Source organism: Doryrhamphus excisus, chromosome 13, assembly GCF_030265055.1.
Source record: "Doryrhamphus excisus isolate RoL2022-K1 chromosome 13, RoL_Dexc_1.0, whole genome shotgun sequence".
Classification (NCBI taxonomy): Eukaryota; Metazoa; Chordata; class Actinopteri; order Syngnathiformes; family Syngnathidae; genus Doryrhamphus; species Doryrhamphus excisus.
The window spans coordinates 11,602,228-11,630,212 of record NC_080478.1 but is presented as its reverse complement, the minus strand read 5'-3'; the positions used below and the strand labels follow the sequence as shown (position 1 = coordinate 11,630,212).

At 40.6% G+C, this 27,985-nt stretch overlaps 3 protein-coding genes across 5 annotated transcripts; 2 read left to right on the top strand and 1 right to left on the bottom strand.

Annotated features, from left to right (window-relative positions):
- Nucleotides 1-155: 155 nt before the first annotated feature.
- On the top strand, nucleotides 156-3,875 carry spdya (speedy/RINGO cell cycle regulator family member A). 2 transcript variants are annotated; one of them, XM_058091048.1, is made up of 7 exons: nucleotides 156-340; nucleotides 1,075-1,343; nucleotides 1,443-1,501; nucleotides 1,569-1,654; nucleotides 2,252-2,423; nucleotides 2,545-2,887; nucleotides 3,008-3,870. In XM_058091048.1, exons 2-7 carry the CDS (start codon nucleotides 1,103-1,105, stop codon nucleotides 3,154-3,156), a joined length of 1,050 nt encoding a protein of 349 aa, XP_057947031.1. In that variant the 5' UTR covers nucleotides 156-340; nucleotides 1,075-1,102; the 3' UTR covers nucleotides 3,157-3,870. The 2 variants fall into 2 exon arrangements, with proteins under 2 accessions (XP_057947031.1, XP_057947030.1); XM_058091047.1 differs by lacking the exon at nucleotides 156-340 and adding an exon at nucleotides 580-728 and having other exon boundaries at nucleotides 3,008-3,875.
- On the bottom strand, nucleotides 3,772-7,450 carry trmt61b (tRNA methyltransferase 61B). 2 transcript variants are annotated; one of them, XM_058091046.1, is made up of 7 exons: nucleotides 5,844-7,450; nucleotides 5,660-5,720; nucleotides 4,797-4,987; nucleotides 4,599-4,690; nucleotides 4,164-4,363; nucleotides 4,028-4,093; nucleotides 3,772-3,941 (listed from the first exon to the last, which is right to left on the bottom strand). In XM_058091046.1, the coding sequence occupies exons 1-7, from the start codon at nucleotides 6,576-6,578 to the stop codon at nucleotides 3,907-3,909; spliced, it is 1,380 nt and encodes a 459-aa protein (XP_057947029.1). In that variant the 5' UTR covers nucleotides 6,579-7,450; the 3' UTR covers nucleotides 3,772-3,906. The 2 variants fall into 2 exon arrangements, with proteins under 2 accessions (XP_057947029.1, XP_057947028.1); XM_058091045.1 differs by having other exon boundaries at nucleotides 3,779-3,941; nucleotides 5,618-5,720; nucleotides 5,844-7,444.
- wdr43 (WD repeat domain 43) lies at nucleotides 7,094-26,560 on the top strand. Its single transcript, XM_058091044.1, has 18 exons — nucleotides 7,094-7,370; nucleotides 8,873-9,007; nucleotides 9,654-9,775; nucleotides 10,848-10,968; nucleotides 13,232-13,350; nucleotides 13,433-13,535; nucleotides 13,662-13,726; nucleotides 15,995-16,154; nucleotides 16,438-16,524; nucleotides 16,774-16,899; nucleotides 17,720-17,872; nucleotides 20,163-20,249; nucleotides 20,353-20,384; nucleotides 22,057-22,120; nucleotides 22,389-22,502; nucleotides 23,062-23,131; nucleotides 24,766-24,824; nucleotides 25,774-26,560. Exons 1-18 carry the CDS (start codon nucleotides 7,164-7,166, stop codon nucleotides 25,906-25,908), a joined length of 1,959 nt encoding a protein of 652 aa, XP_057947027.1. The 5' UTR covers nucleotides 7,094-7,163; the 3' UTR covers nucleotides 25,909-26,560.
- The last annotated feature ends 1,425 nt before the right edge of the window (nucleotides 26,561-27,985 follow it).

Genomic DNA, 27,985 nt, shown 5'->3' with positions numbered 1-27,985 from the left:
TAAATTATGTATATACTGTACACATACAGTTTGGTTTATTCTGTCGATCATTCTGGGAAATGAATCTAGAGCTGTGATTCTTACTTCGTTAGATTTATGTAAAGTTTTCCCCAGAAACAAACGGCAAGCCATGTACACATTTTATCCACGACCATGAACGCAACTACGACTACACGCTCTCGTGCTCGCCTCCTGGCTGGCTGTATGGCGCGCACACATGCGCCTTTATTGTACATTTGTTTGGAGGGAAGTGGCAGATGAAGGAGTTTCTGTCTGGATTTGGTCAACGAACTGGCAACTCTCTGACCTCTTCACAGGGGCTATAACCGACAATTGGGGGGTATGTAGCTCCTTCACGGTGTATGGCACACTTTAAACTTTTGGTTATAGCTTCAGGCTAACGCTAGCTTCTAATTAGAAGCTAGCGGACAATCCGTGGCGAAACCGGATTTAGCGTGTTATTAGCAATAGTGTTGTCCATAGATTTTCAATACCAAATATGAGTGTTGTTTCAAAGCTGTGAAGTTTATACAGCAAATTGTGGAAAGTACCAGGCATACAATTTCGCTTAAAGTGTGTGCACCCCTCACATTAATAATCGTGTGGGCTAAAGTGTGCGTTACGAACGAATTGTTTATAAGTGGTATGTGTGGGTTTTTTTCCTCACAGTCTGGACTCACACGTTTAACTCGTTCAAGTTTCGGCGCATGCGCGCACAATTCACAACGGTGAGTGACTGGAGTCAGTAAAATGAATTGAGTTTCTCATTACTTGTGTAGGCACCATTATTATCAAGCACTTAGGGCAGTGCTTCCCAAACTTTTTTTGTACTACTCCTTAGTCCCGGCAGCATACATGCAGACACAAACAATGACATTGCCTCCACCATGCAGGACTGTAGGCAGTGCTGTATACTATTAGCTTGGTACTACTTTGTGCGGACAGCAATCTAGACAAGTGTGTTCAGTATTTTTTGTGGATAGTGGGAACATTCCAATTAACAGAATGTATTTTTACATGTGACAAAGTTTAACATGACTTGACAGATTTCCTCTCCTTATTTGAACACATCAGAGTGGCATTCACCTCACAAGACCCAGGCATGAGCATGATGAAACCAACAACTCAGAGGTGCCGAGCTCCCACCACCTGTGGGGTAGCTGCCATAAAGAACCCCTTACTGGGCAGGACAGGACCCCGGCTCAAAAGAACCAGCACCCAGGAACAACGGGGTCCACCAGAGAAGAGCTGCTGCTGGAATGATATATATTATTTTAGAATGACACCGCCACCAACCATTGTAATTCAGCGGCAGGAAATGACATCATACTTCAAACTTTTTGGTGAAGAATTGCTATTCCATTGCATCATTCGAGCAGTCTCCCCTCAAAATGACTGAAATATTTAAATCTCATATTTAATCATGTTACACCATGTTTCAGACGATGACCTAATCCAAGACTTTTTGTGGATGGACTGTTGCTGTAAAATGACGGACAAGGTGAGGCTCAACCTCTATGAACAATATTGGTGCTGATGATTCAACTCATGTCTTTTTACATTTTCAGTATCTCCTTGCCATGGTATTTGTCTACTTCAAAAGATCCCGCTTCTCTATTGCAGAATACAACAAGAACAACTTTTTCATTGCCCTGTAAGCTTACATTATTTGATCAGTATACATTGTACTGAGTTGTCCAACATCTCCAACATTTTAGTTACCTTGTTAGGCCAAGTTAAACACTTTTTTTTTTAATCGGCTAAATTTCAGTCCAAACGTTAAGTTTTTATCATACTTTGGCTCCAAATGACACAGTTTTTTCACTATAAAAATATAAGACCACCACTGGCCAGCTTATGTTATCCATAGTATTTTCAAAGAACAGATAACATTAAACTAAATAAGATTTGTTTACTCAGCTGCCAATCTCCAACATGTGTTACATTTATTTCCCTTACTCCTCATCCGTTTCCCCATAGTGGTGTTATGTAGTCTATTTGCAGTCTAAAATCTGTCAGGTTTAGCAGTTCTTTATCACAGCAAATATTACAGTTACAGTAGATTCCAGTAATACAGTATCAATCAAAACTGAATTTTATGTTTTTAAGATCTAATTTTTTAGTACTTAATTGGATGTCATTAAATTATTTTATTCAGTATATAGTATCCACTCTATTTGATCTCGTGATTTTATTTTATGAACTACAGTATATGCCATCGTGCTTACATTTTACTCACATTATACTGTAGGTACCTTGCAAACACCATGGAGGAAGAAGAAGAGGAAAGTAAATATGAGATTTTTCCATGGGCATTGGGTAAGAACTGGAAGAAGACGTTTCCTCTTTTCCTCAAGCAGAGGGACAAACTTTGGGCTCGCATTGAGTTCAGAGCAGCAGTCAGTAGACGCTGCTGTGAAGAGGTACACAAATATAATTTTGTTTTGTTGTTTTAAGTAATCCTCGAGGCTCAATGACTGACTTTTTTTTTTTTTTGAGTCTTATCTTTTGTTTCCATTTATCTGATGTCGTCTTTTCCTACAGGTGATGGCCATCATGCCCTCTCACTTTGTGTGGAAGCGAGAGCGCTCAGAGCACCACAGTGGCGCTCAGCGCCATTATGACCAAAGAGACAAAGCACGTCTTCCACGAGGGCCTGCGGCCTCTCCAATCCCCTGCACACACTGCAACCACCAGAAAAGATTTGATCATCAGATCCATTCCTCTTCTACCCCCATAATGTCATCTGTGCAAAGCTCCTGCCCGACACTCCCACTTGGCTATCAGCTGAATTTGGAGAAAACGCCACCCAGGGTCCCAGCCGCTTGCAGGGAGAGAATCAAAAACAAAAATCCTCAGCATTCCTCCTGCAGCTGTATAGTACCTGGTAGGTACGATGCTTAGATCCACTGTCAGTAATTGTGTTGAACTTCACTCAGGTAAACTGAAACTAGTGAATGACCAAATGGTGTTGTTTTCACTGACATTCTGTGGATCTCTCTGGTAGGCAATGAATTGTCCAGCTCCTCTGTGTATGACTCTTCCATGAACTGGATCAATGACGATAAGAACATCTCACCACATCAGCAGTGTTCACAACTTCCTTTTTCAGTCTCCCACCCTGTGGGCACTCATACCCTGAAGAAGATGCCTTAACCAACAACACCCCATTAGTCTTTAGTGGGTGTAATAATGAGCCAATGGGATAAACACGAGAGGCATATTTATTCCACACTGTTCTTGATATTTATATATTTATATGTGATGGAGTTTAAGTTATGCCACATAAACTCAATTAGTGTCATAGAACTGTATGTTTGTGTTTTGGACTGTTGCCTGTGTCTATACTATTAACTGCTTCCTCATAAATTGTCAAATACTATCTTTCATTTCATTGTTTGGCAATACTTGTACATAGTCGTACTAGAAAAGTAATGCAAAAAGTACATACTCCACAAGCCTTATTGATGAAGCTTTGAAACTCTCGTTCCCTCCCACATTGCATAAACGTAAATGTTTTGGCATTAAGGTTAATGGGAGAATCTAAATCGTCCAAAGCTATGAATGTGAATGGTTGTTTGTCTATATGGGTGTGATTGTTTGGCAACCAGTCCAGGGTGTACCCTGCCTCTCGCCCAGGCGAGCCCTAGGCTCCAGCGTACCACCCCCATGACCCTGGTAAGGACAAGCGGCATTGAAGATGGATGGATAAAGCTGTGAAATTGGGATCTGAACCAAAATAAAGTTGGAGAATTTTTGGAAGTCACATTATAATTCAGTGAAATGTACTCTTTGATTTTTGTAATACATTCATTCAGCTTTTTGATCCTCAGATCAGATTTATTTTCCATATACTTTACAAACGAATATGAATCAAGTGTCAATCTTCTCCTTGCAGCTCAGCGGCTAACTCACAAACTTCCTCAGTTTCACCAGGAACGCTGAAATTGTAAGACAACACTTTTTTAAAAACTATAAAATGTCAAATGTAGTATAAAATGTCAAATGTGTCAACATTTTATCAGACCTGTGTGACTAAATTGCTCTGGGTGAGGTCTGGCAATGTAAGGAACACTCCCAAAGGCCGGATTTTCTTTGGAGTAAATACAGTTACAATTTCAACTTGATTTTCATTATATACATTCAAATACACTTATTATCACCTTGTTCAGCCTTATCTGGCGTGTCCGCTTCTCTCTGGTCTTCATTGACAAGTGAAGCCTTCCTCAAGCAGTACTTCCCATTTTTAAGAAGGGCTGGGCTCACTAGCCAGTCCCGGATTGGAACCTCCACGATGCGTTCACACAGTAAAGGGAGTGCTGAGCATCGAATCCCTTCTAGCAGGTCTATGACTTGTGTTATACTAGAGGATGAGCAAGGAGGGAAAAACAAAACAAAAATATATATATATTACAGGATAAAATTAAGAACAAAGTGCTTTGGAGGAAAAGTGCCTCACAAAACAGGTTCATAAACACAGGCACTGGTCCATGGTCTCTTGTCTGTCATTTAGCATGGAACGATAATTGATATGATTGATAATCATTGACAGATATTTGTATGGATGCCCATACACAGTATAATGCATGGATACTCACTTGGCAAGGTAGACGGCACATACAGCTCCAGGGTGCAGATGTGGAATCACCATTGGTAAAACAAGGTGTGGGTTTATAAGATCAAGTGCAACCTGCAATACAAAAAATCCAATCAGTACAACTGCTGTCACCAAATCAAACACACACGATGCTGGATCTCTTTGCTTTGCTGCATGCATGCAACTTTAAAACACTGACCGCATTGAATCCCTTACAGGCCAAAAGAGATGAAGCCGTGCATAGGTCAGCGTTATGGTACTGAATGTTGTCGGGCCACTCCTCTCCGCGCCGTGCTCGCCACGAGGCCCTCCAGCGCTGATAGTTGAGCATGGCATTTTTGAGGTGATCCTCCCTGACATCGATGCTCAACACGCTACCCCTGCAGCCCACTGAGGAAAACCCATTCACAGTGAGTGAGTTGGTTTCCCTGCAGATAAGCATTTCACTAAATATACTGGCTGTAAAATACAGCATGCGAGTTGTGGTGACACATCAAATGTACATACGATTCAGAAGTTATAAATGGCTGAAAAACACTTTCCCAACCAATTCTTAGATCGTCACAAAGTTCCTTAGACTTTTCTATTGTTCTGTATTGGTCGACCCTATGAGCACTGTCAAGCAAATTATTTTATGTGACAAAGCTGCAGTCAATCATGATAAATAAGACATCACAAGGCCTTGGCCTTGTCAAGACCAACCATTGTAAAGGGTGATCCAAAAAAAACATGACTTTTCAAAGTGAGTATTGGCAGACATGAGCAAGTTGCAGCACAGCGTGACAGTGATGTTGAGCAAGTAAACGCTATAAAAACGGTGAAAGTTTGACAACTGTGCAGAGGGAGTTCCAACATTAGGAACTCTGGATGAGTTAAAACAGATTGCACAGTTCATTTGAAAATTATTGGATAACATTTAATAGTTGTATTTTGGAATATTTTTTAAATCAAATATAGGCCTAATAAATGTGTTCGACACTCAATCCAGCATGCAATGATGACAGTATGGAGGGCGCAGACCTGCTCGGGATAAAAACAAAGACATGGCCCCAGAACCAGTACCCGACTCCAGCACACAGTCTCCCTCTGTGACGTCCATCATCATCAGCATAGTGCTGGCATCCTAAACAGTAGAAGCAGATACCATAGCTGTTAACAGTTTGACCCCCCAACTTGAAACAAATAAAATAGTTACAGAATATTACCAAGAAACTCAGTCAAACGTTGAGGTTTTTGTTCCATATACCTTTGGGTAGCAGATTGCAGGACCCCTCTTCATATTCAGCACATAATCATCCAAACTGGCACGCCGTATGTAGAGGGGAACCTGACGGCTTGTCCTCTGAAAATGACCTGCAGGTTGCCCAGCTACATAGTCATGTAGGACAATCCCCCAGCTGCTCTGCAGACGTCCTCCTGTCTGAAGCTGGAACATCTTCCTGAACCCCACATCCCTGTTCTTACGATACTCCGCTATGAGCAGCTCCCCATACGCAAGTGTTGTCTCTTGTGGAAGTGTAGGACCCTGTGAATTTGAATCGAATTCTTTCAACAGCAATTCATCTCTTGCGTCCAAATCAGTGATTTGAGCTTGTGTGGACAATGTGGACAGAGCATCAGCATGGCTTTGCTCTTTTTGCATGTATGCATCCTCTTCAGGTGGCTGGATCTGTTCTCTCAGCTGCATCACCTCAGGGCTCAATGCATCCTGGGGGAGCAGGCTACTGACTCTCTCAAGCGCAGAGAGAGATCTCTTTTTACACAGTAGTGATTGTTTGGTATTCAAGAGTGATGGATCAGAGTTGTGTCGAGCATCCTGATTTGAGTTCAAACATCCTGTCGAAAAACGTTGTACGTCCAGTCTACTTGAATTGAGATTTCTAAAAATGTCCTTGTGCCTGTAATGCCCTGGGGTAGATGAGACAATACGCGTCAGTCTATGCAAAATAAGATGTCCAGCACTAGCCATTTGCACGGCCATTAGTTCACGTTTATTTGAGACAAGGTCGAGAGATATCGTCTATCCGATGAATCAGAAAAAACACCACTGTGTAAATTAGTTCAAAGTAAATAGAACTATATACCTGGCTGAAATCTCAGTTATCGGAGGGTAAATAAGCCCATTGACACATCCATTTCCTCGAATCCTGTTTACATCGCGAAGGGATCACCATGCTTGAAAGCGCAGGTATATGACGTCATAACAAGCGACGGCTGTCATAGTTCAACCTTTCCAGTAGAGAGCGCAAGAGTCAAAACACTCGTCAAACCTAAATAAAAAAATATATAAATTCCTGGCAATTTATTTTGGTCACGACTAAATTTAGACCCCACACAAAACGAATGTTTTAGTGTATTAATAAATGCATGAAAATACACATAGCTCGATGAAGACACACGCGTAGTCGTGTGCGAATGTAGCAAGCGTAAGCAACATGGGAGTTTTTTGTTGTCTGGTAGCAACCAATCGGTGGTGGATACGCTTGACGCAAATCTGCGCATGTGCACAATCTTCCACACGTGGTTCGCGTAAACCACGCACGCAGACGCAAGCAACTCTTCAGAAATGGCGGCTGTAGGTGGCAGCGCTTCGCTGCAGCTACCGTGCGTCTTTTCACCAAAATCACGACAGTACCTGGCAGTGTGTGCTCAGGACGGCAGACTTCGAATTTGGAACACAGACAGTAAAACACTTCACCAAGAATACGTGCCTTCAGCTCATTTGAGTGCCACTTGTACATGCATACATTGGGGACCATGCCGGACAGTCAAGGTACGTGAGGCTATGATGGCGCTTCAGTTAGCTGTATGGCTAGCGCGGCCTAAACTAGTTAGGCTAAACTGGCCTTATACCATATTGTACCGAAATATAATAAGTATCATTGTGCCAAGGAACGCATATTATGGCTTATAACCAATTTCATACCTGTCACGAGGACGTTTTTCTTGTGTGTCTTAGCTATGAATAGAGTCACGTTAGCTACTGGCTAGCCTCATCATCTGCGCAGAACGCACATGTTGGCTCCCACATGGTTATGTTACACTCGACCCAACCTTTTAGCGTTATGCAGTAACTATATGGTGCAATACAACTACCATGTCTCAAAATACTTCCAACCGTTAATATAAAATTAAAATGTAAAGAACCAGTTTTTGTAAGTTGACTCATGAACAACTTATTCCATTATGACACGAGTGATAGGCTAGGGATCAAAGACTACGACAATCAGGACGTAGTGGATGAATACATCAAATTAACAATTTTAGACCTCAACTATCGATCCTCATTATTCTATTTGTGTCGTCACATGTCGTCAACTTGCTTTGCATTAGTACTATAGTGGGCAAAGACAACGGAGTTTCCCCATTGGTATGTATGATGGATCCGCCAATCCTCGTACTATAACCAGTATTCAGTCTATTAGTCAATCAATATGGTCACTTGAAATTATGTTTACGTGCTTATTTTTGCATGCTGGAATATATGGTATATTATTGATTAAAAAAAAGTTGATTTCCCAAATTGTTTTATTTTTTAAATCAGTGTTTTACCGTTTACGCTTATTTTACAGCTTTCTGAGTTGGTGAATAGCATGCCCATAAATTAATGCAACAATCTTTACATTTATTAATGCAATACATCATTGGCCAATTTTGCCCAGTAATTGTGTGAAGCCTTGCCAACTTTTCTAATGGGATGTCACCCTCCGCACACTTTGCTACAAAACTGTCATGTCCATGTTTGTGCTCGATGTAGAAAAGAAACAGAGCCACACCAGTATGATCTGCTAAACAAAGTTAAACCCACAAGCTAGTAAGAGAGGTGTTTCTAAGTTTTTTTTCTCTACCGCTTTGACATATTTAGTTCAGAAGGGGACGGGTTAGTTTTTGTGATGATTCCACCACATGAACATTCCTTCTCAAGATGATTGCCATTATGTCACGTTCAGTGAGATTCCGCTTTGGACATAAAATCCTGTTTTTATTGGCCAATAGTGCCATTCTTTCTGCAATTTCGTGCAATCCGCGAAAATCATAGGGCCCTAATACACATTCACACTTGGATTCCAAAAACACGACTTGTGTCATGGGGAGATGTAACGAGTTAAGTGTGCTGTTGAGGTGATACCTTGCTGAAAGGCACATTGACATGGAGTCAGAATCTCTTCAATGAAACATTTTTGTGGTCAAGAATGAACCTCTATATCCAAAATATGGAGATATCTATCTCTCTCGCTCAATGCAGTTTAATATGACAAGTGGGATGTTTTTCAGGAGGGGCCTCAGAGGAAGAAGAGGAAATCCGAGGCAGGGCAGCTGGAGGAGAAGGCAGACCTCTTGGCGATGGGCACAGCAGCAGGCACAGTGCTGATTTACAGTACAGCTAGGGGAGCGCTGCACTGCACCTTGGTGAGTTTTAGACTAAAAATGTGTGTCTGTGTGGTCTTTTTTTTTTCTTCAAAATTTTACTATTAAGTTTGGAATAATTTATGGTGTAATGGTATGCCATCAACATGGTTCAGTACATATCTCGGTTTTAAGTCCACAGCTTTAAAGGATGTTTCAAATGAAACATAAGTGATAAGTGATGTCTTTGCATATGTCACGGGAAAGCATAGTGTTCCCCAATGACAGAGGACTCACTATCACGCACTATCCTGAGACTTGACTTTCACTTGGCTGCACACTTGTGGAGGTGCTGCATCTAAGCCTCGCCTTTTGCGGACGCTTTTCTGCACACTGCTCATGCTTGTGGAGGTGCCGTGCATGGCTGGATATGCCTTGCTGTGCAATGTGCATTGTCTTTTGTGGCTGCTTGTATTTGATAACCGAGAAACACAATGTGTACTGCGGGGGGAAAACGCTAGGCATCTGTACCAAATATAGAATCTGATTCTGAATACCGTATGTACCCCCTAATGATTTCATGTTTATACAGCATGTAAAGCTGAACTTATAAATGCATTTTAGAAAGATATTCTTGTCTTGTTCTTACATGTTCCGACTTCTATTCCATTTTGTCCTTCACCAAACTCTTCTCTGTTCTTCTTTTTAGGATGGAGGTCATAGTAGAGGAGTGAATTGTGTCCATTGGCATCCTGAAGAGAGTTTATTTTATAGTGGCTCAGATGATACAAATATTGTGGAATGGGACCTGCAGACAGGCAAGACACGGAGGTCAGTGTTGTGACAATCGAATTGCATGGGTGACTACATCTTCCTTAATTACAAGCACAGGTGCCACAGGTGTACGTCTTTTCTTCTTCCTCCTCTAATGGCATGAATGTCATATCCGTGGACGTAAATGCACAGAAATAAAAGCACATTAAATGGACAATAGAAAATGTCAAACAATATGAAACAAAATATAGAATGCTGTGATGTTATCCTGTAGATGAATATAAAGTATGTATGACTGTGTACACACAGCGGCATAGTATCCTTTCTCCGCCAGAAAGGGAGGTTTCTCCAGGCCATGTCCGACATTTGTGCACCTTTCCCGGTCAGAGCGGGCGTCTTCTCCCTGCCAGCACTGGCTCTCCCCCACCTGTGGACTCAAGGCGGCAAAGGGCATCCGACATTAAAACAGGCTACTTTGTCTGCGTTGGATGAAGAAGAATAAGCAGTAACTCCGTATTATGGTGCTACTTTGAATCCAGAGCATACAGACTCATTTAGTGTTGCTATGCTCAAATCACCAACTAATAAAAGGAGGAAATATGAGTACCAGGTTTAAGAAGAAATTTTAGCTTAGCAACTAAAAAGCTTCCTTGTACATTTGTGGTAGAGCTTGTCAGGCTAAATGATTGACTGTTTTTTCCTTCTGTCTGTCTTTTGACAGTACAGTCCGCTTTACATTAATGGTGAGTTTAGTACAACACTACTCTCAGGTTTGGGCAGACATACTTTAGCGCCTTTGTAAACTCTTTACTGTACTACTTTGTGTAAACATGCAGAAATTTGCTGTGGTGTCAATCTAGTCTGGAGCAACAGCATGTCCACTCCTGGAGAGGACTTGTCAGATTGCTGCTACTTTTCATCTGCCGCTTTTTTCAACTGCCAAAAACTTGAACAAATTACTGAAAAAAAACCTTAAGCCTAATCGAGGTCTCAATCAGCAGGAAGATTCTGTGGTAGCAAGTGCAGATGACATTGTCTCACTTGTCCTTCACAGTCACACTAACAGAAGAGCAAATGCATGCAAAGCCAAATAATATTAAACACAACAAATGTTGCTCTGTCTACACAGTAAATGGAAGGCAGACCGTGCCGCAGTGACCAGTTTGTGCGTCAGCCCAGATGGTAAACTGCTGCTTTCTGCTGGACAAATCATCAAGATGTGGGACTTGGGCACAAAAGAGGTTTACAGAGTAAGTTTCATGGCATCTACACTTCTGAGCATGACACAGACATCCATAAAAAAGATGTAAGAAACTGATGTTCAGATAAGCTAGGACATATACAGGTGATTGAAGGACTGTCCACACAAAGGTTTCTTGTCTAAATGGCAAAGTATTTTATCATTTCAGCCTTTCATACATCCGGTAACTGTGTTCTGGGTTCCCTGAAATGTTTTTTTTTTTTTTTTTTTTCAAAAGAAGCTTCATGGGTTGTCGCCATGTAGACAACCAAACCGCCACTTTCTGGAAAGATGACGTCGCTGTCTCGTGACCATAAGTGACAAGCCGACACGCTAAGAGAATATCTGAATATTTCTAATGGCATGACTCATGCTAGTTCATATGCTCCAGTAGGGATGGGCACGATCAATCGTTCATGATCATTAAGAATTGTCGATCATGTAATTTTCTTTCGACAGTGTTAAACAGAGTTTGTGTAGTGTGCATCGAGAAAGCAATGTTATGAATTTCACTATGTGGCGGGAGTAAAATATCCCACCAGCGGGGGGCGATATAGCCCAAGGACAGCAGAGAAAACCTGCAATCTGACTTCTGCCCTGCTGCCGTATCTGAAGGTAGAAAACATAAAGCCTGCATGGCGAGTTGTAGCGTGGGACCATTTCGAGCTGGAAGGTGAACGACAAAGTTCCCCAGGCTGGCCAAGTTAGCCAGACAGCACCTCTACATCCCCGCGACTTTGTCCCATCAGAGCGTGTCTTTTCAGCTGCTGGACTGACAGTCGCTCGGCTGACGTCTCACCCCCAAACATGTTAAAATGCTTATTTTTCTCAACAAAAACCAGTAGGTTAAGTAAATTATAGCTCAGGACAGTTGCCACCGTCGCCTTCATGTCAACCTATAGGCCTATAATGTATTATGTGGGATCTCCCACCCACAGCTGTGACAGGCAAAAAAAAAGGTCAGCTACGAGTCTACTTTGTTCTTTGATTAAATGCCTATTAGTTAGTATGTACTATTTAGTTTGTTTTAGAGAATAGCCTATTGGCTCTTACTAGATATTGTTGTCCCGACGCCTCCGCTTAGGCCTATTTCTATTAACAGTTGCAGATTTAAATTGTAAATTGCGCAAGACGTGGATTAAAATTCTTAAATTATTTTTATTTATTCTGCTTTTTTTAAATTGTCAGAGGCGGAATTGTATTTGTTTGAGAAAATAGTACTGTCACTGGCTTTTATTTTGTGAGGAATTTCAGATCGACGCCTCGCGTTGTATTGTTTAACAGTTGCACGTTTAAACTGTAGCCTAAATTGTGCAAGAGGATTGTTGGATTAAAGGTTCTTGAAATAAATTCTTAATTGAGAAAAAACAGACTTCCTGTGATATTTTTAATCATTTTTTCTCTGACATTTCTTAATGATTAAATCGATAATTGATCGTTAATTCTCATGATTATGAATCAAAAAGTTTGTCAAACGTAATAAGTAATTCCACTTCATCAGTCTAAACAAGACAATGACGACTGACTTGGCATGCATTCCCTGTTTTTGTATAATTTAGCTTCTCACGTGATTCTGTTTACATGTCTGTGTCTGTTGATCCTTTCCAATCTGGATGCAACTATTGACTAATCCAGAACGGTGTGGATACTAAATTGCTTTTTTCCAATTGCCTAAAAATGGTAATGTTTCCTTGTGGACAGAGCCTGAGAAGCAGAAGACAACAAACTTGCCGAGCAGTATACAACTACGATCGTGTGCATGCTTTCAAAAGCGCCAAACATTTAATGAATAAAATAAATATCTCAATCAAGCAAACAATCAATGAAATATTACAAGTCAAAACAGTAATGCATAGCCCATTGCTAGGTTATTGCAGAAACATTAAATTAGTGGTTCTATCCTGAGTCGTGTTTAACCTCCCACTATATTAAAGAGCTCCAGCCCCATAGTCTCATCACAACTGCAAATTAAAGAGAATTTTATTTTCCGTATAATGTATTCGTTTCATATACAGCATGTCTATACTTGTCTTATTTATACAGTAGCATATATAAACTGTACATTGTTTTTACAATTTCTGTTGAGGTGTCTGTTGAGGTTATACCATTTGTCTTACTGAAAAATGTATTTGTGGACCTTGTAAGATTTGTATTGCAATACTCCTGTATATTGTCACATGTGAATCATAGCATATTCTGACTTTTCACAAGCAATTTTAATATGCTGTCGCTGTTCCACCAGGTGATAACATTGCTCTGCATTTTTCTGCCAGAAATTCACTGGCCACTCCACAGCCGTGACAACCCTGCGCTTTGCCACAACACGGCCCCCTGACACCAACGGCCTCTATTTTCTGTCTGGTGCCGCTGGCGATCGACTGCTCAGTGTATGGTGAGTGTACAGACATTACCAATTGAGGTCGTATACAACTACAAGTGATGTGGTAATGATGTAAAAAATTGTTTCGCTGCAGGCAAGTACGTGAGGATGGAAAGGACAAGAACTCTGTAGTGTCGTTCACACTCACAGACGAACCTAAACACATTGATGTTGTCACATCTAAAAGCAAGGAAGAGGTCAGGGAAATTTCCTAGTAATGCACAACCACTTTGTGTTTTAGAAATCGTGATGCATTATAGGATTTCTACATAGATGTAGGAAAGTGTTGACAATAAAAATGTTTTGTTCTTTCTCTTGGACAGGCGGTACGGCTTGCAGTGGTGTGTAAAGATGGACAGCTGCATCTTTTTGAGCACTTCCTAAATGGGTAAGCTCTGAGAACAAACGATATTCATGAGGGATGCTCCGATCGATCAGCCACTGAGTAATGTAATTCCATTTCCGTAAAAAACATGTGCCGCTCAACGCTTTCTAAGCTGATCACAAAAACTGCAAATCCTACATGTCTGCTGTGTCACGTTGAGTTGCCAACAAAATTACACGTCCCGTATGACATTGACACAGGCTACACCAATCAATACCAGCATGTTTGATCACTTTTCCCCAACCTAGTGTCATACCACTATTCTTGCGTCTTTTGCCTGGCTGTCACTGGCTGTAGTTTGCACTGGCGGCAACTCGTTAGCAGCTAGCTAGTTATCTGTCGAGCATCTGGTATTCAGACTACTACAGCGATATTTTGTTTTTAATGCGATGTTTGTTTTTCACTTGGTTTGGAGCTTGGTTTTGTCCCGCAGGGAAACCACAAATGGATATCACGTTAGTGGGGTATGTCCTAACTTTAAGTGTAATTTAACAATTTTGCCCTCTTATTATACAGTGGTAATTATGTTTTGTCATCAAACATGATTTGTGTGCTGTTGTTTCATGAACATAAATACACTGTGTGGCCAGCCGTATGATGACAGGGGTCATAATATCACCATATAATATAGTTGACAGCTCTTATGGCGATAATAGTAGGAGACTCCTGCAATCTGGACACAGAATTTGTTTTAAGTTGAGCAGGACAGACCAAACTGCATTTTTGCATTCATGCAATAAGTGTTAATTAACACTGTCCTCTGCTTTTGGGTTTACATTACTATATGTGCCAAATCTATCACGCTATAATCTTACTTTATCAACATAGCACCCCCATGTCTCCAATTATTTTCACATGATTTGGGCTGCATAAATAAGCCTGACACAAGTTGTGCAGCAGGACTTATTGTTTTAATCCATTTCTTAGGACGCAAGGTGAGGCTGTTGATATTCAGCATGTATTTTTGCATTCAGAATGACCGACCCTCATTATCTGCCTAGAAACTTTCAGGAATTTGCAGTAAACCAACAAACAACAACACATCTAATATTACAATCTTGTTTGTAGATTTGCAAAATCAATTTATTTGCAATTGAGGGTGAATAATCTCCAGTGCAGCTATACCAAAATTTCAACGCCAACATACCATACCATTTAGACCATTTATAAAATAAGATAAGATATGCCTTTATTCGTCCCTCAGTGGGGGAAATTTGCATTGCACAGCAGCAAGAGTATGCTCAGGATGCTGTATGGGCTTATGCCCATAAATGAAGGAATCTTTTAAAAGCAAAACCTTAATGTTTACAAATATAGCTAATGTGTTCATACTCAGGGCTCGACAATAACGATGTACCGATGGCCCGGGGCAAGTTAAAACAAAATTCGGGCAAGTAAATCCAATCAGTGATATTCCCGTCGGGCAAGTGCACTTTAGCATGCCATACTGCCAAGAGTTTTTTTTAAAGCGGTTCTTGTTGGGTGTTGGTAAAACACGGACTGCGTAATTCCGGTGGTAATTTGCAGAGCAATCCTTGCAAATCTTGAAATGGACCAATCAAAATCGTTTATTTAGACCGCGGTCCGCAGACCACAGTCCGCGTTTTACCCACACCCGTTGTTCGCGATCAACCAATCAGCGATCGTTTGACTACGAAAACATCCATCATGGCGGCACTGCCAACATCGTCTAATTCTGAAGGAAACAGCAAAAAGTGATGAACCAGTGCCTCCTAAACAAGTAGTTTATTAGCGGCAGCAAATCAAATGATGGCACAGGTGAGTGAATCACATTGCTGTGACAATTTGAAGTGGTCAAGTGCTGACTTTGCACAAGCTACAAAATCTAGCGCTTCCATTTCTCTGTATTTCCCTCACGTTTGCTTCACAAATTATTGTTTGACCATTGATCTTTTTTTCTGGATTAAAAACACTTTACCAGTACACAAATGTGTCTATTCAATAATGTTTCATTGTGGTGCACAACTTAGAAATATCACTGCTTACTACGAATACCATGTGTAAGGCAGTATGGTAGTACTCTCATTTCATCTTTATTTGAGATTCTCATGTGATGCCATAAAAAATTACATGATATCATTATGGCAGTCTTTTCATTTTACATGGGGCAAGTTCGGGCAAGTAGTTCTCACCTTAAGGATTCCCTATGGGCAAGTCATTTAGTTTTTTAATGTAGAGCTCTGATACTAGTGAGTTTCTTCGATTGGTCTACTTCACACTAACTGATCTGCCAAACTATTTTCCTTGCAGTCACTGTAAGAAGCCTCTCTCAGCTTCGTGCACAGTGCAGATGTCAGACAACCAAGACTCCCCAATGCCAATCCCCCTCCTTGCGGCTACCTTGGGTCCTGATTCACGGACTGTGATGCTCGCTTACGGCAACTACCTACAGCCTGTAATGGAGAGAGTGGTGAGCACACAGCTGGCTCTGACTTTTCTTAGCCAAATATAGAATAGAAGATGTGATTTTTCATATTAGAAATATCAGTAATGCAATACAGAATCAAATTAGAATGGTATTTCAGCTCTTGGTAATGTCTTTGACTGTTATGTTTTATATAATGAATGTCTCATCAGTATCCGATTCATTGTTCATATATAAAAATTATTTACTGTTCTGGTAGCTTCCCCAGAAGTAGTGTTCAAGTTTTTGTTGTGTTTGATGATTTTCCACCAACCTATCTTTGCTACAGAATATTGACACCGCAGAAAGACACGTCTGTTTGAGCCGAAATATTCAGACTGCACTGTCCCTTCCCATTGCATCCACTGTTTCTAAGGTAATAGTCATGGTGTTTAAGTACCACCTAAGTTGGTTCTCTGTCGATGCTGACCTTTGTTGCACCTGTAGTATGCTGTATTTTTTTGTTGCTGTCTGTTTTGGAGAGTAACAGAGGTTTTAGTGCTGTAAATATTGTTGAAACAATTATTGTAGTTCAAGTTTAGGACCAATCAGGTCCAAAAAGGAATTCAATCTCTACACGTGTAAGAAAAAAAAAATTGCTTGACTAATTTATTTCCTATTATAGGTGAAAACTCCGATTGTCAATGACAAGAGCAAAGTTCTGGTCCCAGGGCTTCCTGGTCATCAAGCTCCAGTTAAGGGAACTTCACTGTCATCGGAGAAAAGAAAAAAAGACTCAGACACGAAAGAGGTTTGTTGAGTGTCCCTAATCATGAATAACACATACCAGAATTTTGATTTGCCTTGAGAAAAGTGCCATCTTATTGTCTTTGTGAATGTAATCTCTTTGGGCACAAGTAAACAAGCCACTGCCAGACACTAAAGCTTCTTTGCGATAACATCTGCAGTGTTTTACCCGTGCATCTTATGCTACAATATGGAGAGATCTCAATTTAGTAGCTATATCAACATTATCTGTGTTGTTTTTCTTTGCATGTGGGTTTTGATTATGAATGGTTCATAAGGATTTTTTTAAGCCATGGTGGTGAGCTGCACAGGAGCCTGCACTGTGGCAGGATTTTTTTTATATTTAAATTTACTGTCTGTAATGTCAACGTTAGGGTTGTTTTTCATTTACCTCCTAATATATACGTGGAAAACACTGTGTGAAACATTATATGGGTTATATAGGGTTAGGTGATATTTTTTTATACACCATCATACCAGCAGAGTCTTCCAATGATAAGAAAATGATTATACCAGTATAAATGACAAACATAAACAAATCGAGTTGCGCTCCGCGGTGGACTTTGCTACATAAGATTAATTAAATGCTGTCATTATAAGAAGGAATGTCCGTGTGTGAAGCACAAGTAATGCCATATATCTCCATTCCGTTATTTAACATTTCTTTGATGTTAACAAAACTTTCATTTCCATGGTGTGGTGGTTTTAATGTACTGTGGCACTGCGCCACAATCCATTGGATGTAGCGGAAACCCTGTAGTTATGCTTCACTCACTGAATTTATATCCACATCTCATTTAGCAAACGTTTTTCTCCATCTCTAGATGTCAATTGCAGAACGGCTTGGCGAAATTGATCTACAGTCTGCAGCCTCCACTGTGAAAGGAGCTGCAAAGGGGATGCCCTCTTTACAGACGGACAATTTTGCAGTGTTGCTGGTGCAGGGCCTTGAGAGCAGTGACGGCAACATCTTAAGTGTAAGTATCCCTCATGTTTTATAGGGGGAAATCCATTATTTCAAGTATTGTTTGCTTACTGTTGAAAGTTCTTGTCACTCCAATTTATTGTCAAGTTTGTCGTTTTTGGTTCATCTTTATTGCGAGCTCAATTTTCAGTTTATATACCAAGAATGATACAAAGCTGTGGGGACTCATCTTTTACACAAGTGCAGGAGCAAGTCCAAGGCAGACGTTCTTTTACCTAGCTCAGCCTTTTACCATGTTGCATATTTGCAGATGGCCAATAGCGCCGGGTGCCTGTAGAGTTGGCCAAGTCAGTAAGACTGCGACCTGAACAATGTCCGATTGACTGAAGCGCTTCACACAGGCTGAAGGAGAGAAGATAGTGCTGCCACTTTCCCTGAGTGTGATAAAGCGCTTCGGAGCATGAATCGTGAAATGTCACTCACCTGAGTTAGATGTCATATCCAGATACTTTCTTGGCAGCTAAATCAGCTCCATTGTTTCCATCAGCTATCAGAGAGCGAGCCTCTTGGGGACCTGAGCCATTAATGACCCTATGCCATTAACTACCTTCCTGGGGCCTGAGACTCATACAATGCTGCTGCTGGGGAGTAAGCTGAGTCAGTGTAAAAGTAATGGGTCTTGGGTCACTTTGGCTGGTTCAGGAGTCTTGCTTGGGTGTGTGTACGTCACTATGTGGGCGTGTATATGTATTGGCGATGGCAGATGAAGTGTCAGGGTCTCTTCAAATTCGTCCTTTAAAGCATTTATACTGCCAATGAGTGCAGACAACTCACCCACATGAGTCTTCATCTGTGTTGATTCAAACGCATCCTAATTGAATGTTGATGGTGGGTGCTGGGATCCCCTTTGGCTCAGCAGTTTTTCCAGACATGTAAAGTGCGCAAACTCACTGACATAGATTCAAGGCCGTAAAGCAGATAAGTCATAACCCAAAACAGTCCCTTCCATTTTTATCTCCCTCAGCTGTCACAGCTGCAAAAAATTATCCTCCTGGGGAATATTTATGAAGATGGAATTGCAGAATTTTTTGTTTGTTTTTTTCTTACTTTGGTGAGTTTTCTTGCCTTTTCATCTCACCAACTTGTCAAAGGACCCTCTAATGTCCATATTCCCATTTGTGCTTTTTGCAACTTTTGCAATTTTTGTTTAAGCCAGTTATCGCATGTAAATGCCTTTTGGATTTCACAACTACAACTTTCTTGTTTAAAACTAGATTTCCAAATCCTCTCCTCCACCATTTTAACACACAGACAATAACACAACCACACAGGGGGGAAAAAACGCACAGGACAGTTTTCAAACACTCATACAAGACATGACACAAACAATAATAACATTACAGGGCTTAAAGCATTTGTCCAGTTGCCTCTGTTAGCATTAGCTCGCTAACATTAAGGCTGTTTACAGTGTAACATTCACATTGGCTTTAAACGGTTAAGTAAGGCTTGGGAACTTGTGTAGAATTGTATGCACATCTCGGTGGTATTTGGTACCTTTTTAAGTTAGTGGGGGGGTTCATGTTCACAGTGCTATTTTAGTAGTTTTTGTTTCAGACCGATCGTGTTTGATTTGAAGAAACATGTATGCTCTTTCATCGCTGAACACAATTTTCTTTCACAATTGCTCAACTGCTCGTGGATCTGTGCAAAAAAGTTTCCATGGATAAAAATATTTTTGGAGCCGACTTATAAGTATTGTGCTTATTATATTATATTATATTGTGTATGTATGTATAAACTTATAATATATATACACACATATATAATTATTTTTATGGTTTTCCGCTTACCTTATTTTTGGTCCCACTTGCATCGCTGGCAGTGTTGACCGCAGATCGATCTGGAAGGACTAACTTAAAGGTGTTTTCGCTTTTTGTTCATTATTTAAATGCGTCCAAATAATTTAAGACATGACAGCACAAGTTTGACAGTTTTATATACTAGGAAGAATTATTCACAATTGCATGGTCTTGTCCACTAAACGAAACGAAAGGAGCAGTCCAAATGTCAAGATGTTTTCTTACCTAAGTTTGCCCCATGCCACCCACCCCCATGTGGTGTGACTTAATGACACATTTCTTGATGTGGAACACAGAACTATGTGCTGCTCAATCAATCCTAGACATGCCAAAGGTTGTGATAACACATATGCAAGACCAGAAGTGAGATGATAGTTACAGCGATCAGTCTGCTGTGGTCACGCGATCTTGCCATGTGCCAAGAGAAGCCTATGTGAAACTACATCTAACAGGTATTTACATTTTTCTTCTTGCCTTTCACAGAAAGTTTTTCAGACACATAAAGACATGGTGATAAAGAAAACAGTTGCCCGGTTACCCCTGCCAGCTGTTCTACCACTGGTAGAAGAGGTGAGTGTCAGCTTGTTGTCACATTGTAAAGCCTCTTTACGTATATTTTGTAGTGACACTGGGTTGGTTAGGAGTCATTTAATCAACCATTTTCTCCATGCAGATCACCAGAAGGCTCCAAGGTCACCCATTTACGTAAGTACAAGCTTTAACTGTATTTTTTTGGACTAGATTTTTTTCATAGTTTGGCTAAGACTTTTGGTATGCATGCAACTATATGTATCCAATAATCCGTCATTTATTGTGGTTAATTTGTTCCAGGCCAGACTGTGATCAGTAGTTCCCCCCCCCCCCCCTTTTTTTTTTTTTACATTAATGCTCTTGAGACATGAACGCCTCTATAGTCACCTTGGCACTCGTATTACCCAATATACAGTACACATAATCAAAGTAAATAAGCTGATAAATAAAAAAATATATATCGCCCAACCCTGATTTATATATTTTTGAAAACCATAATACAGTGAAGCGGGTGGCACGGCGGAATATACAAAAATATGGCCATATTTCAGTCGAGTGCTTAGCGCGCAGACCTCACCCTTGACCCCCCAGCTCTGTGTGGAGTTTGCATGTTATCCCTGTGCATGCGTGGGTTTTCTCCGGGTACTCCGGTTTCCTCCCACATTCCAAAAACATGCTAGGTTAATTGGCGACTCCAAATTGTCCATAGGTATGAATGTGAGTGTGAATGGTTGTTTGTCTATATGTGCCCTGTGACCAGTCCTGGCTGGCGACCAGTCCAGGGTGTACCCCGCCTCTCGCCCGAAGACAGCTGGGATAGGCTCCAGCACCCCCGCGACCCTCGTGAGGAAAAAGCAGTAGAAAATGAATGAATGAATGAATACAGTGAAGCCGTGAAATTGGAGCCCCATCATGGAAAAGGACAACTGTACATAGAATTTTTGTTGGATTTTGCTGGTTTCAGTTTTGAGTTCAATCTGTACAGTACAGCTAAATATCAGTTTAGTATAGTAATATTTCAAATCAGGGGGCGTAAAAACATTTCTTTGCCACGGGGGGGCATATCAGAAAACAGACAATAGCCACTGCACCAAGGATGCTGTAAATGCTAATGTGTGAGTCTATGTAATGTCTTATTTATGTCAAAGATTTCTAATTATATTGGGTAATATGACTGTAAAGGTGTAAACTCATCATGGTTGGGTCTGGAACCAAATGACTGTTAAACGAGGGATTACTGTAATTCTGACACAGTTGTGGATTGAGGAATGTCATATTTAGACAGCAGAGTTTAATTAGGATACTAATTATATCCATGTTGGAGATTGCAGCAACTGTGCCAGTCACTAGCTGACTAAATACAGAAGTGTTTTCAGTTAATTTTAATTTGTTTGTGGTGTAAAATGAATTTTAGTGTTTAAATGTGGCTGCTTGATTCATTTCTACACACCAGGATGCATCCAGGCATCATGTTATGCATTAAGTGTCTGACAACATTTTGGCATTTATTAAACCTCTAAGATTGTGTTGGATCCACATACTTAACATTGCTTTTGAGTAGTTGGTTTTTTTTCTCCCTGTTGGTGTAAACATTGCCCTCTTTGGCTTTGTTGTCCTCTCTTGTGAATTTGTTTGGAGTGGCGCCATGGCACGATTAAAAAAATAAAATAAAATAACTGATATTTTGATCATAAATACCGGTAAATGCAACTGACATGTTTTTCCTCTGACATATTTCTTGACTGATGTGACTTGCTCTCTGGAACGCAATACGATACATTTCAAGCACTGATTTTTTTTGCCTGAAGAGTTAAGCAGTTGCCATTTTTCTTTATTTTTTTTCCAGGGCAGTTGTAATGGTCCGGTGGCTCAAAGCAGTGCTCATGTACCACACATCATACCTGTCATCGGTGAGTCCAAGCAGATCTTGTCAGTTGTAGCTTATTTGGTACAGTGTTCCTACACACAAAGTTCAGTATTTTTCCTAATCAGCAACTCCACCCTCCAATGTGTAAACAGAAGGAAACACTGCCAAAAATTTGTGCACAGAGTAAACAAAAAAACAAATCACATTTTAATAAATTTGTTTGAGGTTGCACTTGCAAGTCTCTTCGGACAATTTGTCTTGTTGTGGGCATTTTCATCCCAGCCTGACTAATTCTTTTGTATATTTGACAGCTGCCTAACCTGGTTTCCCAACTCGGACTGCTTTATCACCTGATTGAGAGCAGAGTGAAGATGTTCCACAAGCTGACCAAGCTACATGGAAAACTATACCTCCTTGTTACACAGGTCAGATTTAACAAATATGGCAATGTTCAGCATATTCTCCTTGCAGTTTATTGGGAAAGCAAGTGGTGGAGTGGGGTTTAATACCACCCACAACATGCGTAACAGTTTTTGAAACCCCAAACATTTGGGATTTGAAAGGGTCTTTTTATAGAAATCCGAATCAAATACTAAAGGAAACAGTCTTAGCTTTCTTGAATCCCTGCAAGACCATAACATGGTGGTCTGACCTACTTTTTGTGTATTAAATCTATTTGCATGATTAATTCTACAACACTGAACTACATACAGACTGTTGTTTACTCGGCCTCTAAACACATTTCCATGTCAGTGTTGCATGCCTCCGAAAAAAACAAATTAAAATGCTCTCTATTGTTTGTTTATCCGACCTGAGGAAACCCAGGGGAGCTTTTTGGTTGTAATCTGGCACTATATAGAAAATGTAATTAAGTTAAGTTGCTCTCCTTGGGTCAGGGAGGAGGGTTAATATAATGGCAGGGGAAACATTGAATGGTTCCCAAAAGCCTTCTGTGCTTCAGCAGATTTTCTTGTACACCACTAGGTGGCGACAAGCACCAGCAGCAACAAGGTATCTGAAGTTGACCACACTGCCAAGTTGGTGTATGAAGAGGGTAAGTGCTTTTTGTCCTTGTTTTTCAGTCTCTGTATGTTTATTCTTTGCGTTTTTTCACCTTTGTAAGGTCAGAGTTTTAGTCGCTGGTTGTGAATGTTTGAATTTGTGTGGCGTGAATCACCCCATTGCAAAGCCAAGTGTTTTTTCTGTAGGGCCTTTCAAAAGCAGCAGCCCTTGAGCAAAGTGCTGAACAGAAGTTAAAAGTGTGAGAACATTTTTTTAACGCAGCTAATGCCTCTGTTATGTGCCGCATTTGCAACTGGTTGCGTTGTTGCTTAAGTTTAATGCTGGTAGTGCAAAACTTCACTATTTTTAGATACATTAATTTTATTAAGTCACCTTAAGCTATTTCCATGGAGTTTATGAAGATTCGCGTTGGCAATGTTGCTCACCACGCACGCCCTTTTGGCTATGCACGACACGCCAACATCCCCCTGTAGCCTGGCAACATGACTAGTACGTATCCACCTCTACTTTTGAGCAGAGCTACAAAGCCTGTTGTTGTTTTTCATAACTCTACCATATAAAACAATTTGGAAAAGAACGTTGGACAGATTTTAAGTTTTGACACCCCTATATGTGATGTAGGAGCCCCCCCCCCCCCCAAGCTGCCACAGAGCCATTACCTGAAGTGTCACCAACACGCATGAATGCAGCTTGTACAAGGAAATGTCAATAGAGACAACTTTTGATTCTTTATCACTTATCAAATGTAAACTAAAATTGTAATTACTGCTGCCTTTGTTGGTAAGTGCATTACATAGACGTCTTTGATGCTCCAGAAATGTCAGGGCTTGTGATGATGGTTTTTGGAAGCAATTTCAGTAATCCAGGGCTCGAAGTTTTTAGTTGCTAAGACGGATTTCCGTCATTTGCCTGTGTCCTTTTGGCAGATGCCAAAGCACACCAGCAGAATGCATCTTAGTGCTCCAGTTACATGAGTGATGAAGTAGAATGCACAGTTCACATAGTACTCACAGACAACATTTACCCTGTGCATTTCAGACAACAGAAGTGAGTGGGGTTTTTTGTGCATTTAATTTAATGGTCAAAGCAAGAATACTAGGGATGCTCCAACCAGGGTTTTGTGCTGCTGATTCGCATACTGATTATGAGTGAAATTAGCTGACACCATATGGGCTAGTGAGGCCGCACCGCGGACTAGTGGGTAGCATGTTGGCCCCACAGTGAAGAGAATTGGAACATCTGGGTTTGAATCACATTCCAAAAATATGCATGTTTGGTTCACTATAACTTCTCCATCGGTATGAATGTGAGTGTGGATGGTTGTGTGCCCTGCAATTGGCCAGCAATCAGTCCACGTGTACCCCGCCTCTTCTCCAAAATCAGCTAAGATAGGCTCCAGCATGCCCCCACGAGCCTAATGCTTAAGCAGCATAGAAAATGAATGCATGAGCAACTGCTATTGGACATGGGTGGCGTATAAGGGGGAATGAAGAGTTAGATGTAGCATAACTGAAAAATACATTTCTGATAACCATGCCCAACATTTTGGATGGGCTTGTAATTTGTCATTGTGAAAGTCTGCATGGAAGATGGCGGAAGATTACCACATTCCATTCCACAGGTGCTCCATTTGAATAAAACGTGTTCTCCTCTTGCGAAAAACAGAATCTTCCGATGAAGATGAGGCGTCTGGGGATGAAGGCCTTCCCGATGAGGACTCTGATGTAAGTTCTCTGAGACTGGCCATGGTGTATGTTGAAAAGTAGCAACAATTAAATTACCATTTGCTTTATCCCATGGAGTGTAAACGGGGGACAGATTATGGATTCATTTTTGATAAGTGTATCACTAGAAGTATTAATTATACAATTGGTATGTTAGCATTCAGTGTGTACCTTAAACTCACGATAAAAATGCAAACACACATATACGTCATACGTATTCCAGCAAGTAAATTGTTACAAATGTGCGTAATTCTGCAAAATTATTGTTTGCCCCAATGAAGCATATTGATGCAAAAAAATGCTAAATGAGCTAAAATACTAAGTAACTAAGTAAGACATTAAAGGCTCATATGCATTGTTCTGCACTGGTCATTTGGTGTCAGTAGGTGAAACACACAAGCACCAGGCTTGTCAGAGCAGGCTTTTATTCTAGGTGTGATCTCACAACAGGCACAATAATTAATCATAATTACACGGGCTACTTTTGCAGAACACATTTATTGAAACGCATATGGACATGAGTTTTACCGCCTTCTTAAATGGCTTATGGTCTCCAATTATTTTTACTCTATTGGGCAATAGAGGGTAAAGGTGACTGTAGGGGTGTTATTTCATGTCATGTTAAAACATGTATTCATGTCATAAGCCAGGTTTTCTATGCTCTAACTACAAAGAATATTCCATTTATAAAGAAAAGGGTACCTATTCCGGTGTCGGTGTGATCATTTGTGAAGACAGAACTATTGGTGCATATTATATTGTATAAGTATGTTAGAAGAAATGAAATCAGTTTTTTTTTTTTTGCATTCAGGAACGTGTGAGGTGGTCATTCACACATTCCTATTTTTATTAGTATATTTATGTTGGGGCTTTGTTAATTGCCAGGTATTGTAAAGATGTTTCTTACTTTGGATATGACACTGACATGCTTTGTATTCTTCCTCATTAGAACTGGGAGGAAGAGGTGGAGGATCACAAGGAAGAGCAAATTGACGAGGGTGAGGAGAATCCCAAGAGCAGGGGAGGTTCTAAAGCCAACAGGGAGGAAGACATGGAGAATGGAAATGAGAGTGAAGAAGAATGAGAACAAGTCATACACAAAATGGACCTGAAAGAGTTATATATGCTTTCATTTTATTTTCTTGCCTTTGATTTTATTATATGAACAAGATATGGTTTTACAAAATCAAGGGATGTATTGGAATTACAGCAGTTTGGCCTCAGCCTCGCCAGCCGTTCTACCATCGACGGTGAACGTGTGCTCCTGGTCTTTCTCAGGCTGAGGAAGAGACTGATCCTGAGCCGGAAGGGGGCAACTGATTCTGTGACATTAAAATCAAGGTGCCAGTTGTAGTCTGTGTCCCAGATCTCAATGGCCTGATGAGTTTACATTTGAAAGGACTGGGGGAAAGAAAAATCCCCCACCGCCCCACAGGGTAGTCTATTTCAAATGTTCTGTCATCTGTTTAATATACAATATTCTGCTGTGCAGTAGACTTGTTGGCGCCTTCCAATTGGTTGACTGACTACTCCATGTAGACTAAATTGCACACGATTTTTGGGGCCGGGATGTTGTACAGAATACTACACATTCCAGAGGTGGACTTGCTAAGTAAGACCATACATCGTGTCCCTACACACAATGTAAATTTCTATGTACAGTGAAGTGTTTGTACAAGCTCTTCCCTCTACAACTATTCCCCTTGAAGTTCTTGGGATTAAACAATCTCTTGTAAGTCAAGTCTCTTGATGGCTTTTCCCCCCCCCAGGTTTCATGGTGGCAGCTTTCTTTTTAAATGACAATGAAGTTGCAACAATGTCAGTCTCTTTAAACCCTGACTCTGCAGCAAACAAAGTGCTCAAATAGCTGAATAAATGGCTTTCCAAAAATGAACCACTGTGCCAGTGAGGATGTGAGTAATTTGAAAGCATCTTGCACTAAAGGAAATTTACCACGTTTTACTTGGACCTGATATATAATTGTGAATACCACCTTTATTTAAAGAAAAACAAAAATTCATAAATTGTATTTAAGACTGTGACTGACACCAAAATTCCTTTGTAAATAATTGGAGTTGCATTGACTTGGTTAGAGAATGGGCTGAGCCGGGCCATCTGGAACAGATTGGTGCTAACCATCTTTCCACTGTACATTACTTAAAATGACTGCAGAATCAAAATTTTGATTTGCGAGTGTACTTTAGTAATAAAGGGGGATCTATTATGCTTTTTCCACTTTTCTGACCTATAAATGTAGTTAGAATGTTGTATCAATGTGTTAAACCATGCCAAAGATCCAGATCAATTTATGTATGGCAAGTGGAAACATTTCAGTGGTTTTATTTGTGAGAACAATGAAGCACAGCTGAATTACAGTTTTGAGTCTGTGTGTGAAACGGCGAGCAAGCAAGTGCGTCAGCAATGATGAGGTCGTCAGTTCCCCTGGTGCTCGTTCTCATCTATGGAAGAAAGCACTTTTGCCAGTTAAGGTCAACCTCTGCCCTTTTAACAAATCCCAGGAAAGATGATCAAATCAGCCTCCATTATATTCCTCTTGCACCCTAATGTAAGTTTGCAAAAGCAGTTTTGCATATCATTCTGAAATCCCCAATTTGTTGTGAGATTTCCCCGTATTGTCTCTGCAATGAAGGACAGCTGCCCCAGTGTCATCAATAAAGGACCCACGAGACTTGAACGTGACAAATTTCCCTTGGCCAAGAGAGCACAGATAATAGCCAGATAGGGTGTGAGCTCATTAACAGAGATGGTGGTCAGGACTGCTCTGTGCGGCTGGTTTCTCACAGCCACTGCTATCATACACAGTAATTAGCCATAACTATGTGAATGAACACCATGTGATTAGCAGCCAGAATAATGCATTGACGGCTGTCCATACATATCAGATGTGTGTATAATTCAATGCACATCTCATGAAAATGTAAAAGAGAAAATAAAAAAAGTGTGCTTTTCTTTGTAACATAGGTGAGAGAAGCTTATGAAGTACAAACAAGAACTTTTATTAGCACTGAGAGCACGCCGTGTGTCGTGGCTTCTAACATGAATCTTTTGATGTAATTCGGAAAAGGAGAAAAACTGAAGAAAAGAAGAGTGCCTCGAGGTGGTTCACAGCTCGGGCTATTCAAATGCCTGAACAGAGAATA

Bases quoted from the DNA above. Each gene is read 5' to 3' on its own strand.
- trmt61b (XM_058091045.1), bottom strand. From the start codon at position 6,578: ATGGCCGTGCAAATGGCTAGTGCTGGACATCTTATTTTGCATAGACTG. The intron at 4,691-4,796 runs GTCAGTGTTTTA...TTTGTATTGCAG, and splicing joins CCTGTAAGGGATTCAATGCG to GTTGCACTTGATCTTATAAA. The intron at 4,094-4,163 runs GTGATAATAAGT...TTTACTCCAAAG, and splicing joins GCCAGATAAGGCTGAACAAG to AAAATCCGGCCTTTGGGAGT.
- wdr43 (XM_058091044.1), top strand. From the start codon at position 7,164: ATGGCGGCTGTAGGTGGCAGCGCTTCGCTGCAGCTACCGTGCGTCTTT. The intron at 16,155-16,437 runs GTGAGCACACAG...TCTTTGCTACAG, and splicing joins AGCCTGTAATGGAGAGAGTG to AATATTGACACCGCAGAAAG. The intron at 17,873-20,162 runs GTAAGTATCCCT...TGCCTTTCACAG, and splicing joins GTGACGGCAACATCTTAAGT to AAAGTTTTTCAGACACATAA.
- spdya (XM_058091047.1), top strand. From the start codon at position 646: ATGTGTGGGTTTTTTTCCTCACAGTCTGGACTCACACGTTTAACTCGT. The intron at 1,655-2,251 runs GTAAGCTTACAT...ATTATACTGTAG, and splicing joins AACAACTTTTTCATTGCCCT to GTACCTTGCAAACACCATGG. The intron at 2,424-2,544 runs GTACACAAATAT...CTTTTCCTACAG, and splicing joins GTAGACGCTGCTGTGAAGAG to GTGATGGCCATCATGCCCTC.